A 27873-nucleotide genomic window follows, 5' to 3' on the forward strand; every position below is an offset into this window, starting at 1 on the left:
TATATATATATATAGTGTGTGTGTATATATATATATATATATAATCAATGTACAGCTCAATCTAATAGTTAATATTTTCCTTTACTAGATGGCTGTCCTATCATTTCTTCGTATGTTCTTCACAACTCCTTAGCCTATGGAGCGGATTGGTCCACTTTGTCCCCTTTATACAATTCATCGACCAGTCCTGAGCCTTCTTCCTTGTATACAAAGGAGGCAGGTACCACAAGCTCGGATGGGGCTTCAACACATATTGACCAACCTTTGGAGAATCTGAAAATCTCCTATGAGTCACCTACGTCCTGCTTTGATATAGATCTTGAGGATGAGCATGGAGAAAACTCGCGTGAAACTGACCATGTAACGAAGGATGTAGACAACAAGACTCTAGCAGAATCATTAGCTAAATATGGACCAGCAAACACCAGCTTGGTGGCAACATGCTCCTTTTATGACCATGTCCTGCACGTCTGGAGGTGGCAAAGGACATAGTATGGAAAATGATCCTGTCTCTTTTGGCCTCATTAAGGTTTACCAATCTGTCCTAGAACACACTACCTCCTGTTCTGCATGTCCAGGCCTAAAGGCCTGGAATCTTTTCTGATGCTAAAATCAGATCAGATCCATCAATTCGGATAAAATGTATATACATTTTAAAATGTGTGACACCCCACTACAATATCTTCTGGATATTAGAATTTTAATAACGCAGAAGATGACACACTGATGCATCAGGGCAGCTATTTTTTTCCTTGCTTTTTCCTTCCTTCCTTTAGACCTTATGGACTGGTAAGCTGAAATATTTAGTGACTGTACAAGTCTTTTATTTTAAACCTGGTACGGTAGGAATTTAACATTAAAACCTAGCCAAAATATTAGTTTTTGGAGCCTTTCAGGTTTTTAGTGCTGTCTGTAGCCTGTGGAGATTTCCCCTTAGGGCCAGTGCTGATGGTCATACAGGATTTGTGTAATTCCCCCTAATAGATACAGTAAGCACATAAAGGCTTACTGTCGATAATACAATGAATTCTTTTGTCATTAGAGAGCTATCTTCTTACTTGGGCCCCCAATCATCCTTTAACCTCCCCAGCGGTCTAATTCTGTCCGTATCTACACGCAAAAAGCGGTAACATTTTTTTAATAGAATTTTTACATTGTAGGCCCTTTAATTCTTAGGCATAACTCACCAATCGGGTATCGGGTGAGTATATTATTTTAGTTATTTTATCACACCTTTGTCGTATAGGACGCACTAACTTTTCCCCCCCAGTTTTGGGGAAGAAAAAGTGCGTCTTATACTGCAAAAAATACGGTATATATATATATATATATATATTTTATGAAGATTCTTTGTATTGGACTTAATACAGCTATTTTGTATTGAATCCAATACAAAATTATTTGAGTTTCCCGCCCCACCTCCCGCTCGAACTGGTGCCTGCACCGACGTCACCGGGAAACGCCAGAGATCGTCTCTGCAGGCTGAAGACAGAAGAGGAAGGATGTGTCCCCAGGACCTGCAAAGACCAGCAAGACGCCGGGGGGATGACAACGGAGCGAAACGATGAAACAATCACAAAAAATTTTTTTCCATGGACATAAATCTGATATCTGATTAGGGTGTTAGAGGTGTGCACATCAGATTTAAAGGCAGCTTGTGGTACCTGATTTCAAGAAGAAAGAAATAGGAAGAGCCATTTAAAGTAGTTATGATGCAAAGTACAACACTATACAGGAAAGAGATATAATCCATGCATTGAAGAAATTGAGAGCAGAAAAGTGTCAGCTGTAAACCCAGCATGCTGCTTCGTTCTGTGACTTTTCTTTTTTCGTTCTGTGCCAGCATCTATTGGATAGAAATGAATTTTCACTATTTGCCTTGTGTCTCCTGCACCTTAAAGTGAACCTCTGCTCTATCAATGCAAAGCAACATATTTACCTGCACTTCTCCCTTCATATATACCCCTCGCACCCTGCTGACATCATGTGAACCCAGCCATTGCCTGATCAGATATGCAGCAGTTCATTATCAAAAATGTTGAAAGAATCAATCGCCTTTACACCTCAAAGTACAGGGTACTGCTCTGCATTCCTTTAATGTTGGCTAAACAAAGTTGCCTTTTATTTTAAATGAGATAAATGTAATGACATAGGGTCCATGTAATAATCTTTGTATTTCTGAAACATGAAAATATGAAGCAATAAACATACATCATGTTCCTGTTTATCACACATAATTTCCTAAAGCCTATACAGCATTGTATATACAATAACTGAAGAGCACAGTCCAATATAGCAGCAAATGTATTTATATTAGGAGGGTCATGACTCACTGCTTTTGTCATCATCTACAGCACATACTGATCTGTATTTTTGGTACTGTACTAACAAATTAAAAAAATAAAAGAGCTTGTTTTTCTAAATCATTGATTCCTTTTTAGGAGGTACTAGAGAAAGGACACCTAGTTTGAAATGCTTTCAACAAGGAGAGGAACTGAGCCCCAGACAGCATTAAAGTGGAACTCTGGACACTTTTTTCTAGTCTGGTTTGAAAGTTGAGAAGAACATTTTTATCAGGGTTTTTATAGCTTTGTTGTCACAGTCAAACAGACTTTTGAAGCCCACGCACCACTCCAAACAGTATCAATGCCAATGTAATTGCAACCAGATATGGTTGTGTCTTTGTTATGGGTTAATTAACTGTTCAGTGAAGTTTATTTTGGAGGATCATTTAGAGCAGTGATTTTAAACCACTGTGCCGCGGCACACTAGTGTGCCATGAGGGATCTTTAGGTGTACCGTGGGAAATTATCCAATTACCATTGTCGAGTGTCTGTGCTGTAGTGACTGGCAGAGTAATGTAATACTCTTCCATGTCAGTGGGTGGCAGTAGGTAACATAGTTTTCTTGTTCATTCTTAGAGACAAAAGAATTAGCTACAGAGTGTCATTTTGTAACATTTTTGATTAATGGTGTGCCGCAGGATTTTTTCAATGTAAAAAAATGTGCCGTGGCTCAAAAAAGTTGAAAAACACTGATTTAGAGTGCCATGTCATGTTTGCTTTATTCCTATTGGGAAAATGTATACCCCTCATATCCTGGCTTTCAGAGCATAAACAGGACTTTAATTCACTCCTACCTGCTGAATGGAGCACTGGAGAGCAAATGAAAGGTAAGTATCTGCTACTTGGCATCAGTCGGGAATTTGGCTTTAAAGCTATTTTAGCAGCCAACACTATGCAAATGATCTTACTGTGTCACCTCTTTGCCCATTTATTCAGTTATCAACATCCTCACCTTCCTCCAGGAAGCTGAAGTAGGGAACAATCTCACTGTTTAGAATGTATGTAGAATAATGTATACTGTGTTTATTCTTTTGCTTATTTTGCCCAAAAAAGGCTTGATTTTTATTGCATTTAATTAGAAAAGACAAATGTACTACAATATGACAATCGGTACTGTGAACAAGAATCCAGGATGAGACTTCTTGTAACATTCGGACTATTGAATATAATTCTTTGGATAGAGTTTGAATAGTTTTCCCTCCTGTGTTGGCTCAAATCCATATTTTTCCAAGTATTTAGGGTCAAAGGTTCCCTCCTCAATGTCCTTCTGAATGGCTGGAGCTACAGTTTCCGAGAACAGCTTGTTGGCTGTCATTTCCTCCTCTGCTCCTGGAGGGGCCTTGTAAGAGACATATGGCCTCAACTTAAACCCAGTAAGATCAGGGACTATGAACTGCGGCACCATCTCCTTCACTTTGATAAACTTGCGGTTGGCGGTCAAGTACCCCATCTTCTTTGCTCCTCGTCCTTTGTTGAAGGACTTTGGTCCAAATTTACTGGTGATCTCAGCCATTCTGTCTGAACCGCGAACAAGGCCTCGTACAACATTCTGAAGCAGCCCCATGGTAGTATGCTAAAAGAAAAATTAAAAAAAAAAGTTTTAGAATGTAACTAGAAATTGCACCCAGCTCCAAGTAGTCAGGAACTCACCCCAGGCAATACACAAATGTATACACCAACTGCAATTTAACCTTTCTAATGCAGCCAACTACTGACTAATATAGATGTGATCTGGGTGCTCTAAAGATACCTGATCATTTCTAGAGGGTGGCAATGTGCACCATCCTCTTACCAACACCACCTTATCACGGTCAATGGGCTCTTCTGGGGGCAGCACAAACTGTTCACCAATCTCCCAACCTGTAGAAGCACTTTACTCATGACACGTCTAGGCTCAAGATTTTTTTTCACCAGTTCTAGTCCTGGTATTAATTTATCTCCGACAGTTTCAGCTTTAAATTTTACAAATATAAATGATAATTATATTGTGACAGCGTAAAGACAATTTACTAACAAGTCTCACTCCACTGCACTTTCACATATTGCTGCTCAGTCCAATAAGCTGCAATGACAATTCATAGTTCTCCCCAGAGGATTTTAGCCGGTTGCTCCGCCCGGCTGCTTTGAATGCCCTGCCCAGCTCTCGGCAGCTCTCATCCTCAGATGCACAGATCTCAGTGAGGCTGCTCTGTGCTCTGTGTCATCCGTTCAGAGGATTGCTGCCGATGAGAGGTGAGCACACACAGTTCAGCCTTCATGTGAAGGGGACACAGGCAGCCCCGCCCCCATCTCATAGCACCAGCTCTGCCTGTGAAATCTCTAGCTCTGTGTGTACAAACCTCCATATCTCCTAATATGTATATCACAATCACCTGTAATTTTCAGGGTGTACAGGGGACCCTCATAGATACTAGTTATTACAGTTTTTACAGTTTATACAGTTATTACAGCTTTAAAGAATTTCAAGATATGGGGGTCACAAATGTAAAAAGTTATGAAAATTGAACTTTGGGGTTGCTGTTTGAGAGGAAAGTGCAACTAGGAGTCCTAAATTGAAAGTGCAAATTGGGGCCCCGGAGCCACTAACATAGCAAGGAGCATTGGGTTGGGGCCTAAATATATACCTACCTGTCAAATCTATACCTATGAAACTACTGTCTGCTTCTCTTCTTTGTACACCAATTTCTCTGAGGGTGGGGGTACAAAACTGAAAATATAGGTGCCTGTTACCAATCCTAGATGCCCAGCACTTACCGCCTGTTACCAATCCTAGGTGCCCAGCACTTACCGCCTGTTACCAATCCTAGATGCCCAGCACTTACCGCCTGTTACCAATCCTAGGTGCCTAGCAGTTGCCAGAAGTCACTCAGAAGGGGTAAATGTTTTTTGCTGTTAATATGAGCTAAACCTAACTTGTTACACCACATTCATTATACTATTACACTACTACAAAGGATTACACTCTTAAAACTTAGAACACTAGTAAGTTGGGTCACAATACATGGCATAGGACAGTTGTGCAAAATACATAGAATAGAAAAATTGGATATACTAACGGGGCAGGCATTACAAAGTTGTAACAAATAATTGGGAGAAGGTAGAACTGAAACAATAAGAGGTTACTGGATACCCATGGCATAAACAACTGGGAGCACTGAATTTGCCGTGTTTTGCCACACCCCCTTTTTTTACCACCTGCAAAACACTGCAATAGTGTGTCCTGTAGGCACACAGAACTCTGAATATGGAACTGCAGTAATAATTGGGGGGCCAGGTATTGGATACACCCTGGAGATGCTCCAACACATATCCGAGAAACAAATGACACAACAAACATATTACCCATGTTTTCTAATAAAGCAGAGTCACTTTTAGAACAATTAGGAGCAAAAATGTCCCAATTAGAAGATCTACCTTCATCTCATCCCTGAGCTGGCAAAGTCTCCAAATGCTCCGATGACAATGACTAACCTGGATTTGCTGAGACCTGTAGTATATTTGATGGGGAAGATCACAGTCTAATTTTACGGGACAGATGTACTAAAAGAAGAGATCTTCTAAATGTGCTAGTTGCCTGGCTATCTGGCTGCAACACCTTCCAAGTCACTAATCCAGCTTGCAGCAAGTGAGGTCTGAACTCATAGCTCACTCGTTCCATATCAGTGACTTGGAAAGCATTGAAGCCTTTGGATCAGCATAACAGGCAAGTGACCTGGTTTTCACAAAGGGATCAGAGATGGTGCCCTATATATTCTCTCACTACAGCCCATGTTTGAAATTTAGGCATTTTAAAGCTTGCTTTTAACCTCCTTAGCAGGATAGATATTTGAGCATTTTTACATGTGAAATAATTTCATTTGACATGTAAAAATACTTCCAATTTTAAATCTCTACCTACCTCCCCAGAAGCATGCACGCCGCCCGCACACATGTCGCATACGCAGCCAGCATCTGCATCCCCTAGTCTCGCATCTCCAATGCTCACACTCTGGGATGTGAGACCAGGGGAGGCCGATGCCGGCCAGGCATCACCAAGTGGACCTAGATGCTGGGCTGACATTGCTGGAGGACGCCACTGGCTCGTGAGGCCCAGGTAAGTCCTTAATTTCACCTCGAGTGTGGTTTGGGGTTTCTGTTTTCTGTAAAGAAATTTCACCCTGAGTCACACTCGGTAATACGGCGGGGTGGGTAAACTGTTGGAAAACATCTATGCATGTTTTTACCACATTTATGTTTTCAGGCATTTATAAATGCGGGAAAATGCCAACATTGTCAGTGGACACTGTTTTCCCTGCATTTTAATTTGTAAAAGGTTGCAAGGAGCGTTATCGATAACACTCAAAAACGTGCCACAAGGAAACGCCCTGGTGTAGATTAGCCTTTTGCAATGAATAGGAAATTCAAACATGGGCTTTTAAAGAGGAAGTAAACCTAAAAACTACCCAAAACAAAAAAATTATTTTACCTTCAATCCCGCAGAGCACTCGATCTATTGGGAGGTTTCTTCCATAGGGTCCCGCGTCGTTCCGATCTTTGTGCTGGAGCGCTGCCATCTTCTCTCTGTTCTTCTGGGTTCTTCTTACATCACCCGATACAGATTCGAGATCGGGTGACATAGATTGGGGGAAAAAACGTGCTGATTTCACTGCCCATGCATGAGGCAGTTTCTTTCTCTTTTGGCAAAAAGGCTCCTTCTGCGCATGGCTGAGATGCCCGGGCATACGCAAAAGGTGCAACCAAGAGCCTCCTATAAAAGGGTTGTCTACCCCTTTATGTAAAGTAAAAATATTGAGTTTAGGTACAGTTAATTTTAGGAAACAATCCTAAGACAAGCCTTAAAATATAGGAGAGCTGGGAACTCTGCAATTCTACTATGTAGCCTGCTGACAAGAGACGAGCTGCACATGTTTCAGCAGCAGACACCAGTGGAAGACCCCTAAGCCTACCAGCCTAGTTCTGAGGAAATTACTTCTCTATCAGACTGGTGAAGTAATACGTTACAGATATACAGCACACATACAACTAACCTTAACCCGCCGCGATAGGAGCCCACCGCAAATTCAATGTCACGCAGTCAAAGAAAGGTAGCGTCAAGTTCCCATCCAGTAGAAGGACACGGAAGTGACGCTCCCAGAAAACCGGAAGTGGGCGGGGCTTCACTGATCAAACTTCAGGTCCGGGAAACTGCAGTTGCGATGCGAATGGATTGTCAGTCGCCTCACACAGCAAAGCAGGTATCTGTGTGATTTATATAATATAAGCTGTAAGGGTAATTCTGGGGTGTCATACCCTTAATATAGGTAGAACTGGTAAATATGTAGGGTGATATGGAGAGACAGGTGATGGGGGCACTGACATTGCACGGGGATATTGGTGGGGGGGTTAGGTGACAGGAATATATTGGTATTTTTGTAGGATGAAATAGGGGTGAAGGAAGTGTCAGACAAATGATGGAGTGAACTGGTATTGTCATATTGGGATATAAAAGAATGGAGAAAAGTGAGGACAGGTGTTCTGTATACTGGTGGTATTGCAGGGTAATGGGGGTACAGGAGGGGGAGACAGGTGATGGACTGGACTCCTATTGCTGTGAGGTTATAGGGGGGTACGGGAGGGAGACAGATAATGGGGGGGGGCTATGTTTTTAAGGGTGATATGGGGGTACAGGAGAAGATACAGGTGATGCGGTGCACTTCTATTATTTTGAGGTAATATCAGGGTATAGGAGGGGGAGAGACAGGTGATGGGGTGCACTCCTATTGCCCCACAGAATGTCTGGGGTGGGGGGGAGGACAACGCACCCCACAGAATGTCTGGGGTGGGGGGGATAATGCGCCCCACAGAATGTCTGGGGTTGGGTGGGTAACAATCTGTTAAGCTCTGTCAATGGTGAGGTCCTGGCAATCAATTAGTGCACACCTGCTCCCTGTTCTGTGTGCACCTACAGTTTTTTTTAGTAAGTGCTAATTTATATCAAGCTGGATATATACTAATTAGAACTTTTATTATGTCTTCTCATCACACAATAGTATGAATGTAAAAAAAAAATGTTCAAAAGCATTTTGGATCCGATTCAAATTTCATTATAGTTTGGCTTTAGATGAATCAAATATTTAAAAAAAGGATTGTCACACAACTCCTCCATTGGTAGTAGTGTTAAAGGTTTGTTGTTATTGTGCTGTGCTGCCTGATCTTAGCACTATTGTATACAAACACACTTCCACTTGTTGTCCAAACTGGTTGTGAATTAGTTGTCCAGCTGAGTTGCATACTCATTCTAACACACCTGATGGTGATGGAAGGAGGTCCAGGTTGCAAAGCACAACATCAAACCACATTGATTGCCAAGCTCACAAGCAGGCTTAGGCACTCCTAGAAACGAACAGATGTTCTGTTGTTACTCCACTTAATTGTGCTCAATAAATACTGGAGTGTATGCATTATTTAGGTGTTTACTATACTAGTACTAGTATATAAAACTACCAGGGACAAATACACTTTGTGCCAAACCTAATTTCTTGCTTTTCCAGCCTTTCAGGGTGTTTCTGCAGGATTGAATGGCATTTCAGACCTTGGCCCACTATATATGGACTTACTCACCTCAGTTTGGTAGTAAAAGCACATAAAGGTGGATTCCTCCTTTAACCAGAAGCAGTATCATTCATGAATGTTACTTCGAGCCAAGCCCATGACATCAGAAATCATAGGAAGAAATAGGCTATCTTTTAAATTTGAAGGTTTTGTGCACAATGATGCACAACAATTAACTGAGTTTTAATATGACAATTGTGCTGTTTTTACCCTTTCACCAATTCATAGAAAGGAGATGCTTAAAAACAATCACAATTGAGTAAAATTGCAGGTCTGTTGGATTACCCAAGGTTAAAAGATCCTGGGAGATTGTAAAGGAGATCACAGAAACAAACCCAAAAAACTATAACATTTTAAAACAACTTTTCAAAACACATTTTCTAAAAGGTCACATTAAAATATAGAGACCACACAGACCAATAAATTTACATGACAAAATAAAAAAAAATATACAAACACATTTAAACCCACACTTCCATATAAGGCCAAAATAGTTCAAAAATGGCCCAAGAAATATTGCATTCAAAAATACCTACAAAACCAATATGCAATTTGGATCCATCATGGGTGGAAAGCTGGATTAGAAAATATTTATGCAGAACAAACAATAAAGGTGGTAATAGAGACATAATATTGCAGTAAAACAATATGGCTACAAATACAATAACATAGCATTAACAATACCTTCCTAACTTGCAAAATGAACATCAAAACATTCAAAGTTTAACCTCCTGAGCGTTACACTGAGGTCTAGATTTCTGTACCAAAAGTGATCCATCGTTTTTCATGAAATTTTTTTTTTTAAATTGTAGACCTGTAACTTACAGAAATATGTCCGAATAGGGGTTCTAGTAGATTACATATACACATATACATACATAAAAGCTACAAGAAAAAAATAGCAATAGTGGAGTGCAAATAATGCAATGTGGTTTCCAGCAATAAACATGACAAACCAGTAAATTCCTGTATACAGGACATAACATCAAAAATGGGGAGGGAGGAATAGGGGATTCTGAGGCAATTTGCTATATAACAAAAGGAGGGGAGCAAAATAAGACCATCACATCTGTAAGTGAGCATAATAGTCATCCCATGGCTCCCAGACCTGTTCGAATTTAGTGACAGTGTTCCTGAGCAGGGCAGTAAGGTATTCCATCATTCAGATATCCTGAATGCGGGCGTATAGTTCTTCTAAGGATGGAGGGGAAACAGACTTCCACTTAGTGGAGATCAGGGTACGTGTCGCTACTAAAATGTGTGTGGTGAGCTTGGATATGAGCTTGGTAGGACCTGTTAAGGGCAACCCTAGCAGGTGATGTAGAGGATCTAAAATAGATCGGCATTTGGTCACCTTCCCCAGTAGCTGGTTAACCTTATCCCAGTAACTTTGTATAATAAGGCAGAACCAAAAAATGTGTTCTAGCGTCCCGCGATAGGACCTACAGCACCAACAAGTCGGATCAGCCTCTGGGAACAGCCTATGGAGCACGTCTGGGGTGTGATACCACCGGAATAAAATCTTATATAAATTTTCTTTAAATAGAGTACAAATGGAGCTTTTATTTGCTGCCTACCAGACGGCAGAAAACTCCTCACCATCAAGGGTGCGGCCCAAGACAGTTTCCCATGTACACATATAAACAAATTTACCAGAGGCCTCCCTTGTTGACACATGAAGAAGATGGTAGATAGAGGAGATAAGGCCCTTAGCATAGGGACCAGCTGCACACAACCTTTCAAAGGGAGTTTTTTGAGAAAAGCTGAGAGATTGCTGAAGAGAGAGGACAAAATGCCTGATTTTTAAGTATGCAAAAAGGAGGTGCGGGGGAGGTCATAGTTCTCCCGCAACTCCGGGAAGGTAAGTAATCTCCGCTCCAAGGGATGCAAAATATCCTGAATATGAAAAAGCCCTCTCTCACTCTAGGGTAGCCACATAGATCTGGTAAGGCTGTCGGGTATCAGGGGGGTGTGTATAATAGAGGTAAGTACAGAGGCAGGGGCGGAAATGCCATATTTAAGTTTGTGAGCTCTCCATATATTCCTCATAAACACCATCGGTGCGAGTAAATCTCTATCTGTCAGTAGCAGTGAAGAACTCCATAGCATAACATTGAGGTGCAGAGGGGCGAGCCAGGCCTCCTCTATCTCCCGGCAGACACTGGAGGAAAACAATTTGGTCCATGCGGGCAGAAATCGAAGGTGGGCCGCTATATAGTATTTAATAGAATCCGGGGCCCCTAGGCCACCCAGATCTTTGGGTGTACAAACCACTGTCTTGGACAGTCTATGTCTCCTATATGCCTAAATAAAATTAAAAAAGCCAGCCTGTAGCTTTTTCACGGTCAAAACCAGAACCCTGACCGGAAGGGTCTCAAATAAATAAAGTAGCTTGGGTAATAGCATCATCTTCACAGATGCTATACGGCCCATAAGAGACAGAGAATGCCCCTTCCATTTGTTCAGGTAATTATATATCTCCTTAAACAGTGGGGGAAAGGTACGAGCATACAGTTGGCCATATGTGGCTGTAATTTGAGTGCCCAAATAATTTAGGGAGCAATCCCGCCATAAAAAGGAAAAACTGCCTTGTAGCGCCAACAGTTGTGAGATAGGCATGTGTAGTGGTAAGGCCTCCGTTTTGGAGGAGTTCACCTTATAGCCTGAGGCAGTACTAAAGGTGTGCAATGTTGGTTCTTCTACAGTTGGACATTCCAATCATTCATTGACATCCTTTAGATTTGTACACCAGTGAACAGCTATCTAATAAGAGATAAATTAAAACAAAGTAGAAGAGGAGGCTTTATTGTTAAAGTAATTTATGAAATGTGTGTGTTTAGTGTAACTTTTAAACTTAGCTTTTTTGATTTTCAAGGTTAACCCACAATGAAAGATGATTCCCACAGCTGCATTCATGTTATGAGCACAACTGTGGGACTCCTTACAGTGTGGGATCCCCAGGCCCCCTAGGTGTTAAATGAGGACAAGTCTCCCCATTCACCTCTAGTGCTCCGTGATTGGCTGAGAAAAGAGGATCCCTGATGATGCTTGAGCCATCATCAGGGTTTCCCCTGTTCATCCATCCATGAGGTTGGGGTGCCAAAAGCACAGGACAAATGCAACCACTGTGGTTGCCCATCCAAAACTGACCTAAGTACTGACATACATGTTACAGTCAATCTACACAATCTCCTCTTTATCCAAAAACACATATGTAATGCATAGGCCAGCCACACTGAAAAAATATTGATCAGATGTTTTTGGTAGGTCCACCTATCTAGTTATATCTAAAGCTGATTGTACAGTGACATTGTCCTTTGTATTGGTGAGCTTTAGTCATTACGTGGCCATTTTGGATGAGTTTACAAAGGTATTCAGCTCTGTATGTAGCTAAGATATTATGCAAGGAGAGTAAGCAGTAGCTAACCAATGTCATTTTAATGTTATTTAATATAGATTAGGGGGTTTTGTTTGCTTGTTTTTTGCTACGAGCATGAGTTGGCATGGGTTTAGGAAACTCGGTGGCATTTTCTATGGCACTGTCATTGGATCCTGAAAGGGTCTGAGACACTCCATTTTGTTACCTGAGACACTCCATTTTGTTTCAGTTTTTATTTATGAGAGCTTAGTTGTGAGAACTGAATGTATTCCTTGGTTGTTTAGACTATATATGTATAAACATGATGTTCTGCCAAGATGAGTGTCCTTGTTAATTCTGCTAAACTCAGATAATATCGATTGTTTATTAATAACAAGGTGTTTTGTATGTGTCTGAAATTATGTTGCTAAATAATGTTTTAGGATACATATACTTTAGTGAATTTCCAGTAAATTTCCATTCATTCTAAATGAGCATGCGCGACGCCATGTTGTGGTATATAAACTAATGTTTGTTGTAATAAAGTTGAAGATTGCTTGATACCATACGAGTGTATGTGTCGTTGACCAATTCTTCCCAGGCGCCTGTTCTGATGTACTGAGGGTCACTGGAAGGTGAGAGATCTGAGAGGAATAGAGCCAAGAAACCTGCAGATCCTTTCAGCTGGGGGCTCGTAAGCCGGGATAGAGCACACAGAATTTTCGGTGAGTATGGGAATTCCTCCCTAACGGGTTGGGAACTTTCTTTTTTCTTTCCGAATATTTTCTGTTACTTCTATCTTGAATCCTTTTTAGATAAAGAAAGGAGAAGAGAAGTGCTAATTAACTATCTTAGGAGAAGATAGGGACTATCTTTAGGGAAGATAGGTCTTAATATAGGACTAATTGTGTAAGTCCTTACATGTAGATTTGTGCACGTCTACAAGAGATTATTAGGAGAAGAATCAGGATTCTTAGGAGAAAAATCAGTATAGCACATTTTTGAGTTGTGATGTTACACACATCCCAGTGTCTCATGGTCAGATCCACTTTCACTTTTGTCTGTCTCAGTGTTTCTGTCTCAGTGTTTGTGAATATAACAGCTGTTGTTTTTTCTCTGCTTTCTCTCCTCTATCGCGTAGAAGTATAAGATAATTTGTTTGTATGACACAAGTGTCCGGGTGGTAAGTGTACGGAGCAGGGTCATTGAAGGTTTTGTCAACAAGGTGTAAGACGCACCACCTCCTCGGCTAGGTCTTATTGATCATTGACCCGAGACAGGTGAAAGCACGGTGGCACCGAGTTGGGTAACTATGTCATGTTATGATAATTGTTGTGTAGGATGTTATATGTTAATTGTTGTGTAGGATTATTATTAGAGAAAAAAAGGGGGATATTGGAACGGATATTATTAGAGCTGTAGTGCAATCAGGTTAAAACTTACACTTATGGTCTGCCACTAGAGTGTCCCCATAGGTATACTAAATCACAACCGCTCTATAAGTTAAACCTGTATGTAGCTGGAATTGATTCAGGAGTTGTTGGGCATAGGGGAAGCTATTCCACTGTTTGAAAATGTTAGGGTTCCTCCTTGCTGTGAACTGCCAAGACAGAGTACATCCTATTCTAAGATATTTTCTCATCCTGCCTAGTTAACTTTTTAAACCCAGGACAGGTTATGAGCTTGGGTTAGTTAGTGACACCCCTAACGTGTTTATTTTTAGTTAAGAATACTATGAGTCCAGGACTATAGGTAATGAGCCTGGAACTTTGAATAATTGAGGCTACATCTAAAACAAATAAGCTATTGGTCACTACAACTGATAGATAAAGTGAACACTAACAGCACACAATAACTGTGTTCTCTGTCTTGGTCAGTCTCTTCTTCTAAACATGGGTCAGAATAAGACAAAAATGCCTTCCCCTAAGATAGGAGAATTGTAAGGATTATGTTGCCCTAGTATGTGGAACAGATACAATGGTGTACAGAAAGTGTTGATTATTTGGGCTTTGTCCTCAGTAAAGGTGAGAGAAAAATCAGCCATGCCAGAATTACTGCTGTACTGGGTCTGCCCCGCCAACAAACCAAGAAAGACATGTTAACCTTTCTTGGTATGATTGGTTACTGCCGCCAATGGATGGCTGATTGTTCCTACTATGACAATGTTCTGAGACAAGCCACTAAGACTGAGATGTCTAATTTTAATAAATGGTCTAATGAAAGTTGCAAGCTTTTGGTCATTTGAAAGTGTGATGGTTTCAAGTTCTGGTCTGGGCCTACCCAATTATGGCGTGATGTTTCACTTATTTGCCAGGGACAATTGTAAAACCATGGCAATTTTGCCCTGTTGCTTTTTTCTCAAAAGTGGTTCCAGTACCATGCCTGTGCCATGGTCGCTGAGATGGCTACGCCTATCACCCTAGGTCATCCCACCACTCTGCATACCTCACATAATGTTTTAGCCCTACTGAAAAGCATACACATACAAAACATATGACAGCACAAAGACTGAGTGGATATGAAGTTTTGTTGTTATCTAATCCTCAGCTTCATATTAAATACTCAGGACTCATATTTGGTCCAATGTGTATACTAAATGCCCTACTTGGATAAAAGGGAGAGCAGGATGATTTGCCTCCTCCCCACGAATGTTCTGAACTCATACATGAACACACCTCACCTAGACCTCACTTACAGTCCACACCCATTAAAGGGGCTCCTGATATTTTTGTGGATGGATCCTGTTCCCGCCCTAATGACAACACTTATCATGTGGGATATGCTGTAGTTCAACTCCCTGATGTTATTTTGGAATCACATCCCATACCTTTTCAGTCAGCCCAAGTAGCTGAACTGATTGCTTTCATTAGAGCTTGTTGTCTTTTTGAGGGAAGAGATGTGAATATATACACTGATTCCAAATATGCCTTTGGGGTTGTACATGATCATGGGGTAATCTGGCAGAGAAGAGGCTTCATAGCTGCAGATGGGAAGCAAATCTCACATTCTACCCTAGTACATGATCTCCTGGCTGCCATCCCATTGCCAAGCAAAGTTGCTATTGTCCATTGTAAAGCACATACTGGTCTTCAGACGGACATAGCAAGAGTAAATGCCCTAGCTGACAAGGCAGCAAAGGAAGCTGCTGTTAGGGAGGCTGCAATAGTTCAAATGCCCTCCCTAGTTCCAGAAATTACCCTTACTGACAATTTATTGCAACGTCTCCAGGATTTGGCAACAAGTAGTGACAAGTCAGAACGGCAGTCGGTGGGTCCAGTACAAAATCCTGATATAGGTCTTATCTGCAAAGAGGGGAAACCATGTATTCCAGTTGCAAGCGCCCCAATTTTATTGCACAATATCATGGCCTTGGCCATAGGGGTGCACAGGCAACCACTGATCTCATTAGGAGAGATTTTTTCATACAAGCCTTAAAGCAAAGGTACAGTCCTATGTTTCACAATGTATTATATGTCTCAGAAACAACCCAAATAACTCAAAGAAAGCCCAAAACCAGCATCTGAGTTACCCAACTTCACCATTCACTCACTTACAAGTTGATTTTACCCACATTCCAAAGACAGGAAATAAGTAGGAGTATGCTCTTGTAATTGTGGATATGTTCTCTAGATGGCCAGAGGTTTTTCCTACTACCAATGAAACTACACAAATTGTGGTAAAGATTTTGTTACAAGAGATCATCCCCAGATGGGGATGTCCGGTCCAAATCAATTCAGATAATGGACCAGCTTTTGCGTCCAGGATATGTAAGGAGCTTTCTAAAGCCCTTAGGATTGATTGGAAGTTCCACGTCCCATACCACCCTCAAAGTTCAGGGGTAGTAGAAAGGATGAATAGAACAATTAAGGAAAAACTAAGGAAAATTATTGGAGGTACGTTTACAAATTGGAAAAAGTTTTTGCCTGTAGCCTTAGCAGAAATTAGGATGCAGCCTAATAAGAATACTGGCTACTCACTATTTGAGGTCCTAATGGGAAGACCCTTCCCTACTCCTTGGGGTCCAAAAGCCCCCGTGATAGAAAAAGGGGATCTAGAAGTAGTACAGGCAGAATATGTGAGAAAACTTGTAGAAAATTTAGATCAAATTGAGAAAAATGTTGCTCGTGCCTCTCCTTTCTCTTCACAGGAACCTACGCATCCTTTCCAACCAGGAGATGTAGTGATAGTCCAACGCCTGGCAAAAGGACGGAAACAGACTGAGTTCCCGCTTGGACCACCCACTCGAGTGGTAGCAGTTACCAGGACAGCGGTTCTCACAGAGGAGGCTCCAATTTGGATTCACGCTAGCAGAGTAAAAAGGGTTCCGGAGGTTCCTTCTCCGGCATCAGAGACAAAGAGGGTGAAGCAGGTGTGAAATCCCTGAAGAGTGCCCTATCACAGGCTGAAGATGTTGAACTCACAGGATTCTGGGAGAGTGCTTTGTCTATTGACAATTTGTAACTTGTGTGTTTCTGCCTATATGGCTTACAACTACATGCATCTATCACCCTGAAGAGATGCCTTTTCTGTGTGGCACACAGAGGAACAGGTCATTATGTTGCCCTAGTATGTAGGGCAACATATGTAAGTAAAAAGGACAATTGAGGCTGAAGTATCAGTCCATTTGGAGGACAATAGTATTGTGAAACTAATGAGAGCTCTAAATGTTAGTTCTATGTGTTTGCAGAACCCTCTTAACCCAAGACATATTACACACACAAGTTTAATTGCAGTAGCCACTCCTCCGAGCATAATAGCACAATTGTGGTATAGCAGACAACAGTATCCTGAATTCACATTACCCTCCCTCATATACTACTATTGTGGGGAATGTCATATCCGGAAGCCAAAGGATAAGATTATGGTAAGTACTGTTAATGTCACAGGAGCCCATAACTGTTTTAGTTTTGGTCGGATGTGCCTCAATCTCCATTGGATGAATGGCTCTCCAAGTAATAATGTTGGATACGCTAATGTCAAAGCATATTTTCAATACACGTATAATAGTACTGGAAAGTATATTGGTGTAGGCATGAAGGTACCACTACGTGATGTTACTAATATGAGTTGTAAAGCCACCCATCCGGTGCCTGGTGTAAATGAGGATATTGGACTACTCACTGGGTGGTTCCTATCCTGTGGTAATGTTACTTTCAATTATATCCCTGGTAATGTTACTGGAGGTCCCTGTGCCTTTTGTAGACTTATAGTAGCACTCCCAAGAGAGAGACCTACAAGGAATAATTGGAGAGGGAAAAGATCAATTGCTAAACAATTGTTTTCTGATTGTACCTCTGGGTTGCCTCTATTAAGTGCTTCTGAGTGTATTGGCCTGGGCGCATCTATTGTAGGAGTCCCAGGTTTGGCTATATATAATGCTTGTACTATAAATTCTATTGCATGTGAATTAGCAAAGTCTCTGAATCATACCTCCACTACTCTAGCTGATATACTGCTAGATTTGCAAGGTTTGAGAGGAGCAGTGTCAGAGAATAGATTTGCTGTAGATTACCGTATTTTTCGGACCATAAGACGCACTTTTTTTCCCCCCAGAAGACTGGGGGAAAAAAGTCCCTGCGTCTTATGGTCCAAATATAGCCCACACATATGCTGTTAAAAAAAAGTTTCTTAACGTGTTTCTCTCCTGTGCGTGTCTCCTTGATGCTGGCTGTGCAGCATGTGTCTGCTCCTGGCTGCAGTGCAGAGTGAAACTGAAAGTAACAAGCCCGCATTCTGCACCAGGAAGCAAGCTGCTGATCCCTGCCTAACAGAGATCCCTGCCCTAACGGAGATCCCTACACTTAATTACCGGTAAGTGAACAGAAGGGGACAATCAATGGCATAGAGTGATCAGAAGGGGACAGTCATTGCATAGATTTGTCTTTTGCTGACTTTATTTGTTAATAATAGTTCTAAATGCTGCTGTTTACTTTACAGGGTTGATTACATGTGTTCATGACTGTGATGTTGGTTTTTATTGCACAGAAAATATTTTAGGACACTATTTGTTTCAGAATCTTTTTTTTCTTCATTTCCCTTCTCTAAAAACTGGTGCGTCTTATGGTCCAGTGCGTCTTATGGTCCGAAAAATACGGTATCTATTGCTTAAGGAATCTTATAATCTAGGATGCTAGAGTTTTAAGGGTATGTGTTGTTTCAACCTATCAGATCATTCAAAGTCCATAGAGGAAGAAATGCAGGCATTGCAATAAATTGTGCATGGTATTAAACAAGATGTGGGATCATTCTCATGATGGGATTGGTTTCTAAGTTGGTTACCTGATATTACCTGGTTGAAAATATTACCTGGTTGAAAACGCTCTTTATGTATGGAAATATTATAATCGTCTGTCTAATCTTACTGTGTTGCTGTATTCAATGTATTCCCTCCTTATTTCAAGCATTTCAGGCGTTCTGTCCTAGACCAAGGAACGTTGGACATGAGTACATTGAGTAAGAGGGGATTGAAAGGGTCTGAGACACTCCATTTTGTTGCCTGAGACACTCCATTTTGTTACAGTTTTTATTTATGAGAGCTTAGTTGTGAGAACTGAATGTATTCCTTGGTTGTTTATACTATATATGTATAAACATGATGTTCTGCCAAGATGAGTGTCCTTGTTAATTCTGCTAAACTCAGATAATATCGATTGTTTAATAATAACAAGGTGTTTTGTATGTGTCTGAAATTATGTTGCTAAATAATCTTTTAGGATACATATACTTTAGTGAATTTCCACTAAATTTCTATTCATTCTAAATGAGCATGCGCGACGCCATATTGTTATGGTATATAAAATAATGTTTGTTATAATAAAGTTGAAGATTGCTTGATACCATACGAGTGTATGTGTCGTTGACCAATTCTTCCCAGGCGCCTGTTCTGATGCACTGAGAGACACTGGAAGGTGAAAGTTCAAGAGGAATAGAGCCAAGAAACCTGCAGATCCTTTCAGATCCAGTGCTTGTCATTTCAGACTAATATATACCCAGATTCTATGAGCAAGTACTGTATGTTCTATGGGTATATTGAATTAAAGATTCATATGTTCTGATTTATCTAACTTTTCTTCTTCATCCACAGTATTTTTGTGGTGTAGAGACCCAGGGCCTTTGAATTGTCAATCAAAAATGGTGCCCACACATCCTGCAGGCCCTGTGATCCTGTGTCTCACTCTGCAAGGATTTCTTACTACAAATTCATACAAGTCTTTAAAACTTGGAGCTTGCCCAGGAACCTACCCAAGGTTGCCTCTACCACAACTGCAGAAAAAATATCAGGGTTGGAGGCCAACCAGAGGCTACCTCATCTTCAGATCTGAAAGCTACCAAGCAACTCTGGTTTTGCTTCTGCACCACCTCCCCTATTCTCTTAACCCTACCCTTATTTTATTGATATATTGATTTATTCTTCCCTCATGGCCCATTTAAATATTCTCTCCCTTAATACCGAGGGGTAAATACTCCTGAAAAGTGGACCGCTCTTCTGTGTGATTTATGCTAACAAACGGCAATATGAACCTTGCCTTTCTACAAGAAACAAACTTGAAGAGAACGAACCGATACTATTCCTGGGCATATCTTGGGTCCACATCTGACACCAGACCCAGGGGAGTGAATGTTGTACTCTCTAAACACAGCTGGCAATTTGAAGACCAATGGTCATACCAATTAGGATGCTGATGGTAGAATACTTTTTCTGAAAGGAGTCATTGGTTCTATTTTAAGTACATATGCAACAGTTTATGTCCCTAATTATCCCTAACTCCAATTTTTGTAGACAGCGCTTCGACATCTATCATGATTCCTAGAGGGAGTTTGTGTCTTAGGAGAAGACTTCAATGTATTTCTAGATCCGCCTAATGACTTTCAGCCACCAGTATGCCATGCCTCTTGCTATAAGTTTCTAAATATGACAAATAGATTTTTTTAACATATAGTGCAAACATGTTTTTTTTTTTTTTTTATGAGGATTGACTTTTTCTGATGAGACATATAAATTTACCCTTTATTCAGTATGAGCAGGTGATTTCCTATCCAGTACAAGGACCTTTTTATGCCCCCTAGTGGTCAGGTCTGGTATAAGGATAGAAAATAGCTTGCTCATATATGAGAAGGCTAATTCCCATCCAGTACAAGGACCTCGTTATTCCTTAATGGTCAGGTCTAGTATTTGGATATAAAATAGCCCACTCATATATGACCAGGCTAATGCACATCCAGTACAAGCACAAGTATTGGATGGGAATTACCCATGATATGTGAGTGGGCTATTTCCTATTCCTATACTGGTCCTAACACTAGTGAGTATCATTAGTTCCTTGTACTGAATGTTTTTTTACCCTTGATATAGATGAGCGGGCTATTTCCTATCCAAATACTGGACCTGACCACTATATGAGCGAGCAATTTTCTATCCCTATACCGCACCATACCACTAGGGGGCATGAAAAGATCAATGTACTGGATGGGAAATAGCCTGCTTATACTAAGCAGGCTACTTCCCATCCTCTAGAGGGACGGTTCTCCTACTCGATGGGAACTAGTCACAACCGTCAAAGAAACTGTAAACAAGCACAAGGCGTGCCAAGCCTCGTTCTCATTGTCCAACAAAGTTTCCTTTGGAGTATAACCTGATTAGTCATAACCCTAATCAGGAGCTATTCCAACATTCTACCAATACAAGAGTACCTAAATCATCACCTAACAAAGTTGTTTCTGCACCTTCTCTACTTTCAAAATACAATATTAGTCTCCAAAAAACATCCCCTGAAGAAGCCAATGGACGAAACGCGTTGGTTTAAGAGACAAAAATCACACAGAAACTCAGTAAAATATTGTATTTTGTTGTACAAATTATTGTTTTTGAATATATTATTCTTTGTATAGCACAGGTCCACTTTTTCATTATTTAATAAATTGCTTCCCACAAGAATGGTATTTAAAGCATTTGTGTATTTTAATTTTATTATTTCTATTTAACTGTTTCCAAAGCATAAAGAAACAAGGCTCCAAATAACCATCTCCATGGAACACACTCAATAAATAAAACAGGGCAAACAATCTCAAAGTCAAAATCCATACAAACATGAGTACTAGGAGAATCAAATCCAGTATATTGGGTATGATCCTCCACAAAAAAACATCATAGATGAACAAGGCCATGAGAAACCAAGAAACTAACAGAGGAAAAAGAGCAGATAATGAACATTGATTTTACAAATAATGGGAGAGCTTCAAATTTAGTGATTGTGATCCAAGCAGCTGAGAAAATAAAAGTTGAAAATAATCGTTGAAGCGGACCAAAACTAAAATTTTTACTTTACATAAAAAGGTGGACAACTCATTTATGTAAGGTAAAAATTAGCTTCTTTTTTTTTTTCTTCTTGGGTGGGGGGTTTAAACCCTTTTTATCCCCTTCTGCTGCGTGGATAAGGACAGACTGGGAGCACTGGGATACTCATGTCATGCATTCCAGGAGGCTTCTGGCTGCTCCTTCTGCACATGCCCACTCTCAGGCATGCACAGTCTCAGGCATCCACAGAAGTAGCTTAATGAGAGGGGGGAAATGCTGATCTCACACATGCAAAGTGAAATTGGCTTTTTTCCCCATTTACATGTCACCGGACCTCGCCCCTGCACAGTGCGAGATCTGGTGAGGTAGGCAGAAGCCAGAAGAAGAGGAATGAAGATGGTGGGGCTCGTCGCTTCCTTCGTTCCAGTATGAATACAGATACCAGGACAGAGCAAGATGCAATCAAGAAATCCTCAGGTGAGTTTTTTAGTTTGTTTTGCTTTAAATGTTTTGGTAAATGTAACCCAAGAGACTTTCTGGGGTCATAGGCAAATCGACCAGTGTGACTGAGAAATTTAGGATAAATATAGTTCAAAATCTTATTGCCACCAGGTCTGGGACATCGTCTGTATTTGGCTACATCATCTGAATCACAGAGAGACTGGTTTGCCTGGGGATTCTGGCTAGGTTATTGTACCATCACAAGATGGTTTAATTAGCCTCAATCAAAGCAGTGTTGAGTGAGTTCTTGGACTATCTTTATTGCGCTTCTTGCCTATTCAGCGTATACCTTTGGATCACCCTCTTCCACCACCGCAATGAAACCATCAATACGGGTGATGCAAAAAAAGATTGATAAATCAGACATCTAACCATTTTGAAGACTCATGGGACCTGCAGGTATTTTTAAATGGTGATGTAGTAGGTAATTTTCTGGAGTGAAAAAATTTCCCCCAGAAGGTTTTGCCACATGGGAGTTAGTGAGGGATAAGGGTAGCTCAAGGTGTGAGTCTGATTTTAGTCTGTCCTAGCCTGTTAGGGATAATGTAAGATGATAAAGCGCAGAAGATGGTGGACCTGATTTAGATCCATATCAGGGTCTCCGTAAGTATTAGCGAGCAGGAGATAGCCACCAAAAGCTTCAAATGGGGTTTAGGATTAGACATGGTGCTTTCTTTAAAATGGGTAGTGTGTGTAGCTTGGTAACAGAGATAGATGTGAGGGGCTTCCAATCCTGAAGTTCTGGGAGTAAAGAGTTTAGGCCTATGGATCTAGTGTAACTTAATCCTCCAAATATACTGTATTTTTTTTGTATTTTTAAAAATGTTTTTTAATTTTGCAAAGCACAGGGATCTTTCCTGGGAATCAGGAGAATCAGAAATAGACATAAAAATCTTGTGAATCTAGGTGAATCTTTAATTTTCACAGATGCAATCTCTCCAAACCAAGAAAGTGGAGAAACCCATATTAAAAGCTCAAGATCTCTCTGAACAAGGGGGTAATTTACATCATAAAAAGTGTATATAGTAGGGTGGTATCTGAACTTCCAAGTGTGGGATGAATCCCTTTTTGAATCAACATGAAAAAACAAATTATCATTCTAAATTGCCTAGACTGTTCAAAAGCAAATACCGTATTTTTCGGACTATAAGACGCACTTTTTCTTCCCCAAAACTGGGGGGGAAAAGTGGGTGCGTCTTATACACCGAATACATGTTAAATATAATTTAAAAAAATCATACTCATCCGATACCGCGATGCTGCGTGCTTCTTCTCCTATTGACACAGAGTGATTAGAAGGCGATACATTGACACAGAGTGATTTTTTAGTATTTTGTTCAGAATCTTTTTTTTCTAGGTTTTTCTCCTTTAAAATTGGGTGCGTCTTATAGGCCGGAGCATCTTATAGTCCGAAAAATACGGTAGTTCATGACTGCTCATTTGTACTCCTGAAAAAGCTGCAAAATAATTTAAATGTTTGAGCAAGGTAGCGATCAAGGTCAAGGGGGAAGGGATATACATTAAAATATCATCTGTAAATGCACATTTGTATTCCAATGACTCACACTACATGCCTTTAAAATCTGGATTAGACCAAATTCCTGTCTCTAAGGGTTAACTTGCTGCAGCGAGTAGAAGAGACAAACCGCAACCTAGCCTAAGGCTGGGTACACACGTCCCTGGCGGATCCACGGACGATGGATGTCGAACGATCCTAATATAAGCAAAAGGGGTAGAGCGCACAGCAGGGTGCCTCTCCGTCATTGTCCCCCTCTCCATAGAGCAGAACGGTGCTGTATGAACAGCACTCGTTCATGCATCATGCAGTCCTTAGTCGTTGGAAAGGATTGTGAAAGATCCTTTCCAATGACAATTATTGCATGTCTGTCACAATGTTGTCTTGACTGGATCCTTTTTTTGTGGTACGTGTAATAGACATTTTTTGCCAAACTTAACATATAAATCTACAATATGGACACATCTATTGGTGCGTTTCTACCTTCAACCTTTTTAACAACCTTCATTTATAACTTTTATCTCCACTCGCAGGTAACTATTGTTCTTTAACCCCCCTATCGGTAATCCAGAGTGTGACTCGGGGTGGATTTCACTTGCAAAAAGCAGTAATCCTGAGTCACACTCGGGGTGAGTTTAGAAGCCCCCATACCTGTGCCCCCCGCTCCAGCGGCGATCTAATGATCCCATTTTGATATAGGGGGCATGGCCAGGCGGGAAATTTAAAAGCAGATTACTGAGTAATCTGCTTTTAAATACCACCCGGGGTCCCGGCCATGCTGCTGCTCCCATCAGCAGTTAGATGCGAAGCACAATGCAGGACTTCTGCATTGTGCATCACATCTAACTGCTGATGCGAGCAGCAATAGAAAAATTATGGGGGTGGTGCCAGCGAGAAATCACCGCTGACACCACCCCCGTAATTTACTTTTGCTGCTCGCATCACCCAGAAGATGCGATGCACAAAGCAGAAGTCCTGCACTGTGCTTTGCATCTTCCTGGAGATGCAAGCAGCAGCAGCATTGGTGGATGGAGGGGGTGAGGTAGGGCAGGACATTGCCACTCTCATTACCCAGAGTTGTGATGGGGGGTGTGGCTGGGCGGGAAATTTAAAAGCAGATTACAATGTAATCTGCTTTTAAATGGTTTTTACAGTAAAAAACACCACACAACATATAATAAAAATAAATGTACATATTTTAGTGCACCAAACATCATTGCCCAGTGCCCTGATTTACATTTTGCCCACTATTATCCCTGACCTTTTGAAATTTTTTGATACATTTTTTTTTTGATAAATTAAATTGTTGTGCTCTATTATTTCATTATTTTTTATAATTAATATATTATAATTTATGATTATAATATAATAAATATAACTAATATACATGGGAGGTAATCCTAAGAATTACAGACCCACAATATAAACAAAAATTTCTATGCAAAAAGAATAGGATCACTGACAGAAACAGGAAACTGACTTATTGAACTCTTGAATTAGAATGCTAGGTGCGTTAAATTGGAAATGCATTTGTAAATACAGCTGATACAATAAATTCCCTAATGGAAGATGTCTTAAAAGCTAAAAGGAAGCTTAAAAAAAAAAAAACTCACAGGAAGCCCCAATTAGTGTTTCTGTAAGGTGTTTACAAGTGTTTATCTCCAGGGACTAAGTATAGGAGACCCCTCTGGAAACAAACATCATTCATGTAAACAGAACAGAAAAAAATGTAATAATATTTGTAAATTAATAGTACACATTACATATATTTAAAGTGCACCTGTGTCCAGACTATGGACATAAAATTACTACATATTCTTAAGAGGCAACAAATGAACTTTACAAAGTGACATCTCTGACCTCCCTAGCTGCATGTTATGTGAAGTGATTTATTCTAAAGCTACGTACACACTTCCAATAATTATTGGAACCATTAAAACTAAATTAGCACCCCCCCCCCCCCCACTATAAATCAGTGAAATGGTGGCTTTCATTGCCGAAACTGTATTGTATATATATATATTATTATATATATATTATATAAGCTACTGTACAGTTACATTACACACTATTGTTTTTTTAAAGATTTTTTTTATGTTTTATAAATTATTTTTATTATTTATTATTGTTTATTATTAAATTTATTAAATTTTGGACAAATTTTGGTGAGTTATGCCTAAGAATTATAGCCTACAATCTAAAATAAATTTCTATGCAAAAAATGTAACGCTTTTTGCATGGAAGTACAGAAAGAATTAGACACATGGACACATCCATTGGTGCGTTTCTACCATCGAGAACCTTTTTAACAACCTTCATTTGTAACATTTATCTCCACTCATTAACAGGTAACTATTGTTCTTTCAAATGAGTTGGAAATGCGTTTGTAAACACAGCTGATACAACAAATTCCCTAATAGAAGATGTCTTAAAAGCTAAAAGGAAGCTTTAAAAATAGAAAACTCACAGGAAGCCCCAATTAGTGTTTCTGGAAGGTGTTTATATAGATGTTTATCTACAGGGACCAAGTATAGGAGACCCCTCTGGAAACAAACATTATCATTCATGTAAACAGAACAGAAAAAAATGTAATATTAATTTTATATTATTAGTACACGTTACAAATATTTAAGGGCACCTGTGTCCAGACTTTGGACATAAAATTACTACAAGAGGCAACAAATGGTTTACAAAGTGACATCTCTGACCTCCATAGCTGCATGTTATGTTAAGTGATTCATTCTAAAAGATCACAACAAAGAGTTCTAAGGTCAGGTGTGTTTGTATTAAATGGAAGACTGTTGACAAGTGAATACATGTGGATGTTTTGAGTGAATCTTGAGTGAAATGTTTTTTAAATAGACTGCAATTTTTTCAAGCATATATACATCTTTGTTATGTAAAATAAATGTCAACCACAAGAATTCATTTGCTCCCTTTTGGTCTGTTTGATCTGTTAATGAAGCCATCTGTACCCTGAATCAGATCTGGGATTTTATGGAAGTGAGGTACAGTTGGGCTATTCCACGTTAGTTAGTAGAAATGCGGAAATTGTATAATTGCCATTTTGCTTGTGAGTGTGAGATGATTTAAAATACTATCACCCTATACAAATCATGCTTATAAGCCTCATATGAGTATAATCATGCTGCCACAAAAATTACCACAACATTTTCTTTATTTAGTTTCAATTCAGTTATGAACATACGTTAATTGCAAAGCCATTATCACCAGGAATTTTGGCGAGAATACAGTGGTCAGGGGTTTTGCAATTACCATACATACTTGAGTATAAACCAAATTCCAGTGGAAAAAGAATCTTGGTTTATACATGGGTGAAGGCCCCTGAAAAATCCTCATGGTATGGAACATTGTATTTAAATTTCTATATAAGTGATGTGGTGCCTTGAATAAAAAAATCACCCCTTAAATTAGGTATTGGAACCTCTACATAAGTGAAATCTAGTGGTGTGTCTTGGAACTGCATTTTTCTCTGGTTTGGCAGGTCAAAGTTGTCAAAAAGGTTTTACTTTTCTGCCGTTGACTATTTCTATTTTTCTAACCAATATAAAGTAAATGTTATATACTGATAAAGTGTTTTTTATTATGTGTCTATATGAGTCTAAAGTGATGGTCACAATGTTGCCTTGAGTGGACTTTTTTTTCAAGGTGTGTGTAATAAACATTTTTTTTGCCACACTTGACATATATATCTACAATATGGACACATCTATTGGTGCATTTCTACCATCAAGAGAACCTTTTTAACAACCTTACTTTGTAACATCTCCATTCCATTCATTAACAGGTAATGTTTGTGGGCATCTGTCCATCACATCTATATGACATCTTATTCCAAAACCACATGATTTGAGTTTCCAGTGAAGAGTGCTATTTCTACTACACCACTTGTGACAAGTTCAGGGGGAATTTATCTATACTTCCATCATTATTGTGGTGCTGTGCACAAAGATAGGCCCATATTGATACAATTTGTTGTGGAGGAACCTATTTACTTTTGGTAGGTACACACCGAAATCTTGTGAAAACCCTTCACAGAAAGAAAGAACCTGGCACAAAGGTGTGTGTTTTAGATGATGTTAACTAATTATGTACTTGTTTTGGTAAGGAATAGTCAAAAAGTTTATATAGATGTGATGGTTAGGTGTCCACAAACGTTCAACCATATAATTTAACAAAACAAATTACGTATTATTTACTATTTAACAAATTTAAGAACATTTTGGCTTGAGATTGTATTAAAATG

At 39.9% G+C, this 27873-nt stretch overlaps 2 protein-coding genes and 1 long non-coding RNA gene across 3 annotated transcripts in view; 2 read left to right on the plus strand and 1 right to left on the minus strand.

Annotated features, from left to right (window-relative positions):
- The window catches only part of DPH7 (diphthamide biosynthesis 7), an 11154-nt gene extending 9970 nt beyond the window's left edge, over positions 1-1184 (plus strand). Inside the window, exon 10 of the mRNA XM_072431059.1 lies at positions 89-1184. Within this exon, the coding sequence (XP_072287160.1) occupies positions 89-492 (404 nt within the window). The 3' untranslated portion in view covers positions 493-1184. The remainder of the gene's footprint in view (positions 1-88) is intronic.
- A 2183-nt stretch (positions 1185-3367) lies between these two features.
- Positions 3368-7495, minus strand: MRPL41 (mitochondrial ribosomal protein L41). The gene is made up of 2 exons (XM_072431060.1): positions 7373-7495; positions 3368-3918 (listed from the first exon to the last, which is right to left on the minus strand). Exon 2 carries the CDS (start codon positions 3907-3909, stop codon positions 3502-3504), a length of 408 nt encoding a protein of 135 aa, XP_072287161.1. The 5' UTR covers positions 3910-3918; positions 7373-7495; the 3' UTR covers positions 3368-3501.
- Positions 7474-18164, plus strand: LOC140344120 (uncharacterized). Its single transcript, XR_011923494.1, has 3 exons — positions 7474-7579; positions 12896-13019; positions 16442-18164. It is a non-coding gene; the product is annotated as an uncharacterized lncRNA (long non-coding RNA).
- The last annotated feature ends 9709 nt before the right edge of the window (positions 18165-27873 follow it).

The sequence above is a fragment of the Pyxicephalus adspersus genome, chromosome Z (genome assembly GCF_032062135.1).
Source record: "Pyxicephalus adspersus chromosome Z, UCB_Pads_2.0, whole genome shotgun sequence".
Taxonomy (NCBI): Eukaryota; Metazoa; Chordata; class Amphibia; order Anura; family Pyxicephalidae; genus Pyxicephalus; species Pyxicephalus adspersus.

Bases quoted from the DNA above. Each gene is read 5' to 3' on its own strand.
- MRPL41 (XM_072431060.1), bottom strand. From the start codon at position 3,909: ATGGGGCTGCTTCAGAATGTTGTACGAGGCCTTGTTCGCGGTTCAGAC.